We start from the raw sequence: 7,556 nt of genomic DNA, 5'->3' as shown, positions 1-7,556 counted from the left end.
CCCAAAAGCAGCTCCTGGGAGTGCAGCTCCACCAGAAAGGGCTCTTAAGATGGGTCCCAAGTGCAGCTGGCACTCCTCTGGGCATTTCTGTGTGGGACAGCCTCGTTCCACAGGATCACAGAACTGTAGGGGTTGGAAGGGACCTCTGGAGGTCATCAACTCCAATCTCAGCTGCTAAAAAAGGGTCAGCTAGAGAGAGTCGCCCAGGAATACATCCAGGCAAGTTTGGAATGTCTCCAGAGGTGGAGGCTCCACCACCTGTCTGGGCAGACTGCTCCAGCATTCTTAAATCCAAGGAGCTCCTCCTCATCTTTAAATGGACCTTCTGATGTTCCAGTTCGTGCCTGGCACCCCTTGTCCTGTCACTGGGCACGCAGAACAAAGCCTGCTCCCATCCTCCTGCCACTCCCCCTAGAAGCATCGATCAGATCCCCCCTCAGGCTGCTCTGTTCCAGACTAAACAGTCCCAATTCTCGCAGCCTTTGGTGAGGAGCTGAGGGAGGGAGAAATCCCCCAGCCCAGCCCCATGTGCCCCAGCAGAGGCAAAGGCAAAGCAAACAGACTGCCTTGGAGGAAGGAGCAGAGGAGCTAAGCCTCAGTGAGGCAGCTCCAGGATTTCACCTCATCCATGCCCACCACTGCTGCTGCTTCCAGGGCTCACCTGGGCAGGGTCCTGCTGTGCCCCCCCTGTCTTGGGGACACATCAGAAGATGCTCAGAGGCAGCTGCTGGCTTTGCAGGCTCTGCAGTTTCCAGTCTCACGAAATCACTTTGGTTGGAAGGGACCTTTAAGTTCATCAAGTCCAACTGTCTGAAAACTACCTCCTCTTCTTCAAGGTGAAGGAATCGAGTGGGATAAGGAGTCTCCCGAGGTGAAACATCACATTTCCCATGCCCCTGAGCCACAATTTCCTTTGCCAAGCTGTGCAGAGAGTCAAATGGAGAAAATCTGTGCAGGGAATTCCTCCCCTAGTTCAAAACTCAAAGTGGGATCTTTCCCAAACTCCACTTTCCACCTGCTTCCCCTGTGCCCAGCCTTGGACCATCACATTTTGGAGCAGACCGAGATACTCCGTGCCCCAAAAAGCCTCTCTGCATTCGGCTCCGCTAAACCACGTTCACATTGCCCCCAGCAGCTTCCACCAGGTGGGGCTTGGGCTGGCTGCTGCCTGCTGGAGGGATTAAGCAGCCGAGCCAGGGCAGGGCTGGTAGTAAACATTCTGCTGGGACACTCATTTTGCTTTCCTTTCGTCCTGCTCTGGTGCGTGTGGTTGGTCTAAGCCTCCCGGGAACAAGGAACTGCTGAGTGCCCTTTATCGAATGGAAGGAACCCACCACGAACTGTCTGTGCCCGAGAAGGCTGAGAGGAATGGTCGAGTGGCTCTGCCAGGCAGAAGTGTATCAGGTCCTTGGCAGGAGATTAGAGGGCACTGCCTTCGCAGGAGATAAGAGATTGAGAGCTTAAATTCAGCAGCAGCAGAAGCCTCACGGCTTTCTTCACAACATCCTCTCCTGCTGCGCTTGCCAGGGGACAGCTGGGGCTGGGGAGAGGCGCTGGAGGAGGCAGTGAGGAGTGGAGGGAGAGGAGCTGCTGCTCAGCCACGCTCCTGCTCCGTGCAGCCCACCCAGACATGTACCCACCATGTGGCTGTCAGCACACACAGGGGTGTCCTCTACCCACCTACCCATCCACCTCCTTCCTCCCTTCTTCCCTTGTTTCCCTCCTTCCTTCCTCCCTTCCCTCCTTCCCTTCCCTCCTTCCTTCCTCAAGGCAGTGCTGAACCGGGTGGGCACCCCAAGTTGCCTCAGTTCAGCCCCCATGCTCTCATGTACGATGCCATGGCCTTGGTGTGCCCAGGGCTGGGCGTCCCCTTAAAAGGTTCCATGTACCCAGAGGGTGCTGACACCCGTGGGAGCCCCACTGCTGTGTCCTGGGCTCACACATCCCACTCAGGGTGCTGCATCCCACACACCCCAGACCCACACAGACCACTCCTGGAGCCTCATTGCCATACCCCAGACCCTCACACCCCACTTGGTGTGCTCCACTGCCCTGTCCTGGGCCCACACACCCACTCGTGGTGCTCCATTCCACACCCCACCCCCGAGCTGGGAAGCCCCACTGCCATTCCTCAGACCTATGCACCCCACTCCTTCAGCCCCACTGCCATACCTCAGACCCATGCACCCCACTCCTTCAGCCCCACTGCCATACCTCAGACCTATGCACCCCACTCCTTCAGCCCCACTGCCATTCCTCAGACCTATGCACCCCACTCCTTCAGCCCCACTGCCATTCCTCAGACCTATGCACCCCACTCCTTCAGCCCCACTGCCAGACCTCAGACCTATGCACCCCACTCCTTCAGCCCCACTGCCATTCCTCAGACCTATGCACCCCACTCCTTCAGCCCCACTGCCATACCTCAGACCTATGCACCCCACTCCTTCAGCCCCACTGCCATACCTCAGACCTATGCACCCCACTCCTTCAGCCCCACTGCCAGACCTCAGACCTATGCACCCCACTCCTTCAGCCCCACTGCCATACCTCAGACCTATGCACCCCACTCCTTCAGCCCCACTGCCAGACCTCAGACCTATGCACCCCACTCCTTCAGCCCCACTGCCAGACCTCAGACCTATGCACCCCACTCCTTCAGCCCCACTGCCAGACCTCAGACCCATGCACCCCACTCCTTCAGCCCCACTGCCATACCTCAGACCCATGCACCCCACTCCTTCAGCCCCACTGCCAAACCCACCCCAGTCAGGGTGCTCCATTCCATACCCAGGACCCACGCACTCGACTCGGGATGCTGGCTTCCACACCCTTGACCCACACACCCCACTCCAGCCAGCCCTACTGCTGTGTCCTAGACACACACAACCCACTCGGGGTGCTCCATCCCACAGCCAAGCCCCACGCTCCCAACTCGAGGTGCTCACAGCCCTGTCCCAGACCCACACCTCCCACTCGGGGTGCTCCATGCCACACCCCGGACCCCCACACCCCACTGCAGCAGCCCCATCCCCGTGCCCCAGACCCACGGCGCCCTCCTCGGCATCGGCTCCGCGGCCGCCCCGGCCCGGCGCTGGCTCCTCCCCGCCGTGATGCGCTCGGGGGCGGCTCCGCGGCTGCTCCGCCGGCAGCGCCGGGGCCGAGCCGCGCCGGGCAGCGCCGCGCAGGCACGGTGGGGCCGGGGCGGGCTGCAAGGGGCCTTTAAGGGTGGGAGCTGCCCCACAGTGGGCAGGGAACCCCCGGGAGGGCGCTCGGTGCAGGGTTGCGGTCGGGGAGAGGCGGACGGGAGGTGAGTGGGCACGGAGGGTGTAGGGAGGGGGGTGTTAAAGGGCCCTCGGAGGGCAGGGACTCGCCGCTGCCAGGCTTTGCGGTGACTCTCGCTGTGCCCCCCCCCAGGTCGGAGCCCGAAGCGGAGGTCAGGAGCTGAGGAGCGGCGCGGGGCGGGGAGCGGAGCCGGGGCCGGGGCCGCGGCAGCATCTCCTGCCTCCCCGAGGCCGCCGCTGTCCGCCGGCAGGAGAGCTCACACATGGGCCTGAGCGCCGCTCGGCTCCCAGGGCTGCCCCCTTAGGCCTGCCCTGCGGCTTCGTGCGGCGGTTCTGCAGCGGAGCGCAGCTCTCCGGCGCTCCTCCGGCGCCCCTCGGCCCATCGGCGGAGCAGCACCGCGGAGCCGCCGCTGGAGCCTGCTGCGATGCTCTCCGGACTGCCGACTGCAAGCAGCTTGCGTGGTCCCTCTGCGAGATGAAGCACGCTCCGGCATCCCCGCTGGGTGAGCCTGTGGAAGTCCTGGCTCGGCTGTTTCAGCTGTCTGCGGTGATCTTTGGGCTTGTGTCTCCCTGCTCCCGCCCCTGAGCGGTGCTTACAGCAGCCCATGGATCCCGGCAGCTGCGCCTCTGGGGATGTTCTCCTTTGAGCTCCAAGCAGCAGCAGCAGCACTCGACCTGGACCGACCCACGGGGGTGTATTTCGGAGCTGTTGGGAAGAAGCTCTGCTCTTCGGAGCTTCCCTGGAGCAGATGAGCGAGAAGGTGATGAACGGGGGGTGCCCCTGCCTGAGAAGGCTTTGTCCGAGGGCTACGCGCGGCTGCGCTACAGGGACACCTCCCTGCTCATCTGGCAGCAGCAGCAGCAGAAGCTGGAGTCGGCTCCCCCCAACACCTACCTGAGCAGGAGCCGGAGCATGTGGTACTCCCAGTACGGCAACGAAGCCATCCTGGTGCGGGACAAAAACAAGCTGGACGTGCCCAGGGACACAGGGCAGTCCAAGTTTTGTGCTATTATGTGATTTGTTTGGGGTGGGGGGGAAGAATTGTTTGGCAGCAGAAAGCCACACAGAGGGACAAACCTCCTCCCCAAACCAGCCAACCAACCAGACTGGCATCAGGCTGGGGAGGGGGGGAATAGATTTGTACCATCCTCAGGACAGACCTCAAGCCACACGTAGGGGATAGGCCAGAAGGGCTGTCTGGAGTTTGTGCGTGTCTGGTTTTGGTGGTGGTAGCATCTTTGCTTGTCACTGAGTGTGTGTGGGACAAAAGCAGTCTCCCTCCGGAGCTCCTGAGCTCGTGTTTGTCCCCTGGCAGCTTGGCAGTGTCCATGCTGGACCAGGTGTTGCTTGTAAGTGGTTCCCGTGCCATGAGCAGCACCTGCTGTCCTTTGGAAGCAGTCCCCAGCAGCACTTTGCCTCAGCTGGTGGGAGAGAGGTGAGTGCCAATCCACTTCCAGCAAGGCTAGGAAGGTGATCAGCAAAACTACCCAGCCACAAGGTGTGCTGCTTCCCCTGCCTCCCTTTCATTGCTGCCCTGGAAGTTGTCCCTTAGCCACCAGCTAAGGAAGTGGTTTCTTGTGGGGGGGATGGAGAATTCCACCTGAGCCTTCTCGAGGGCTGGCAGGAAAGGTGAGCTGTGGTTTCATCCCGTGCAAAGCCTTCTCTGGTGCCACACTTGGGCAATAACAGAACTTCCAGAGCTGGTGGAGCCTGAACTTCCCTCAGGCAGGTGATTCCCCAGCCCAGGCTTTGGGAGTGGATCACCAAGGGAACCATCTGGAAGGGAGAGCAGCAGGAAGCAAGCTGCTGTACATACACACAGCTAAGGGACGAGAGGTCCTGCCTCTAGAGATGGGTTAGAGAAGGAAGCAATCAACTGATGTCTGCTTGCATCTTGAGTTGTTAATGCATGCAGTAGCTTGGAAGGGTTTGTCTTCACCTGGGGTCGGGTAGTAGATTTGGTGCATGCATTTTAGGAGTGTCTGGGAGTGTTTGTTTCAAGTAACTGAAGGATTAGAGGAGGGAAAAATAACCACAGCTGCACTGCTGGGGAACAGAAGCTGCTGTCAGGTTGTTTCCTGACTTGCTCAGGGCATGATGAAACCCAAACCCAGCAAGCATCTAAACCTGTATTAAGAACAGAGCAGTGCCACTTCCAGGGGTATTTATTATGTGCCCAAGGGTTGGTGTTAAAGTACAACCCTGGGCTCAGCTTACAGACCCTTTTATGCCCTGCTGAGGCCATCCCCCACTGCCCTGCTTGCCTCACCCAGCAGCACTTAGAGGCTTAACCTCCAGCAAACCACTGTTTGGTGTTGCCTTCAGCATGGATTATTTGCCTGCCTAAGATGAGGCACAGTCATTGGTTCTGTTCTATTTATCTCCAACCTCTTTGGCATTTTCCAAGCACTTTATTTTGTTCAGCACCGTGAAGCAGCAGCAGCAGCAGCAGCAGCTCCTCCTCCTCCACCACCTCTCCCTTGCAGGTCAAATACACCACACACACACCCTCCACCCCAGTTTGCTGCACACAGCTCCTCTCCTGGCAGCTGGCAGGGGTTTGCTGTGCTCAGCTGCCTTGCTGCATTGTTTTCCAAGTGCTGTTCGTGCACGTGGTGATGTTTGGTACCCTCTGTGTGTGTGCTCTTAAAACTAAACCTGCTGGACTTGTGCTTTGCAGGCTTGTGTGTTGCTCTGCACGCTCACAAAGTCCTCTTGTTCTTGCCAGGAGTAGCTTTGGATGGGAAATCGTTTGGGGGGGGGGGAGATGGATGATGGTGGGGGGAAAAGTGGAAAGCATTTGATGAGATGGGTAAAACTGGTAAGACTCAGAGGGCTGCTGGCAGTGGTGCTCCTGTACTGAGTGTGTTGGGTAAGGGATGTGGGACTCAGGCAAAGCTCCAGATTTTGGCCAGGGGGTAATGGTTTGTCTGTTCTGGGCCAGGTGGTGATGGGTCTTTTTGTTCCTGGTCAGGGGGTGATGGTTTATCTGTTCCTGGTCAGGGGGTGATGGTTTGTCTGTTCCTGGTCAGGGGGTGATGGTTTGTCTGTTCCTGGTCAGGGGGTGATGGTTTGTCTGTTCCTGGTCAGGGGGTGATGGTCTTTTTGTTCCTGTCCAGGGGGTGATGGTTTGTCTGTTCCTGTCCAGGGGTGATGGTTTATCTGTTCCTGGTCAGGGGGTGATGGTTTATCTGTTCTGGGCCAGGTGGTGATGGTTTATCTGAGTGGGCAAGAGGCTGGTCCCACAGCTGCCCTAGAGCCTGCAGGTTGGAAGCAACCTGGAGAGGCAGCCGGAGTGGGTCAGGGCCCACCCAGCAGCCCAGGGCAGGATGTGAACTCCAGGAGTTTAAGGAACAGCCCTCCCCAAGGCTAGCTGTTCGTTTTCTTTTCTTATAGAAAAAGAAGAGCCCAATCCCCCCCAGGTTCATTGAAGTTTGTTTGAGTGTGTGTGTTTGGTTGATTTATTTATTTTGAGCTGAACCAGCCTCTCTGTGTTTCTGTGGCTGGCAAACCAAACCTCAGCTTTTATGTACAGAGCCTTTCTTGGGCTATGCAAGAATGAAAACTGAGAGGCTGCACAGGAGATGTCTTCCAGGAGTGAGGCTGGACACGAGAGAAGGTGGAGAGTGTGACTTGTTTCTCCCATCTCTGTGAACGTGACCCTCTTTATTTTCCACCTCTGTGTCCTCCTTAGTCACAGCAGGTTTGTGGAGTGGCTGCTCCGAGTGCTTCTGTGAGCTGGTTGTGTGGGGCTGCTGCACTTGCCCCAGATGCTTGTTTGTAGCCTCCACAGTGTATTAAAATCGTTTGAAGGCATCACCACGAGCAGATGGTTTGATTCTGCATGCTCCTCACCCTGCTGCAGGTGAGGAGGGACAGTCAGTGATGCTCCACTCCCCCCAAGCAGAGGAGGGAAAGCACAGCAGAGCTGCAGCCCCTTTCAGTTGGGGATTGCCTCAGTTACTGGGGGCAGGGGGGGAGCTGTGGGGAACTTCTCTCTCCAAAGTCACATCACGAAGGACAGGGCTCTCAGGCTCCCAAAGACAGCAGTCCTTGTCAAGCCATAGAATCACAGAATCCAGCAGGTTGCAAGAGAGCTCCAAGCTCAGCCCAGCCTAGCACCCAGCCCTGTCCAACCAACCAGACCATGGCACTCAGTGCCCCAACCAGGCTTGGCTTCAGCACCTCCAGCCACAAAGACTCCACCACCTCCCTGGGCAGCCCATTCCAATGCCAATCGCTCTCTCTGCCAACAGCTTCCTCCTAACATC

At 58.3% G+C, this 7,556-nt stretch overlaps 1 protein-coding gene across 1 annotated transcript; it reads left to right on the top strand.

Annotated features, from left to right (window-relative positions):
- Window positions 1–3,647: 3,647 nt before the first annotated feature.
- BRD3OS (BRD3 opposite strand) lies at window positions 3,648–7,101 on the top strand. Its single transcript, XM_064171134.1, is given in 2 exon segments — window positions 3,648–4,055; window positions 4,058–7,101. Coding segments are annotated over 2 exon segments (267 nt in total). The 5' UTR covers window positions 3,648–4,033; the 3' UTR covers window positions 4,303–7,101.
- The last annotated feature ends 455 nt before the right edge of the window (window positions 7,102–7,556 follow it).

This window comes from Pogoniulus pusillus, chromosome 35 (assembly GCF_015220805.1).
Source record: "Pogoniulus pusillus isolate bPogPus1 chromosome 35, bPogPus1.pri, whole genome shotgun sequence".
In the NCBI taxonomy this organism is placed as follows: domain Eukaryota; kingdom Metazoa; phylum Chordata; class Aves; order Piciformes; family Lybiidae; genus Pogoniulus; species Pogoniulus pusillus.
The sequence above is the reverse complement of the archived record's forward strand: the minus strand, read 5'-3'. Positions and strand labels throughout refer to the sequence as shown.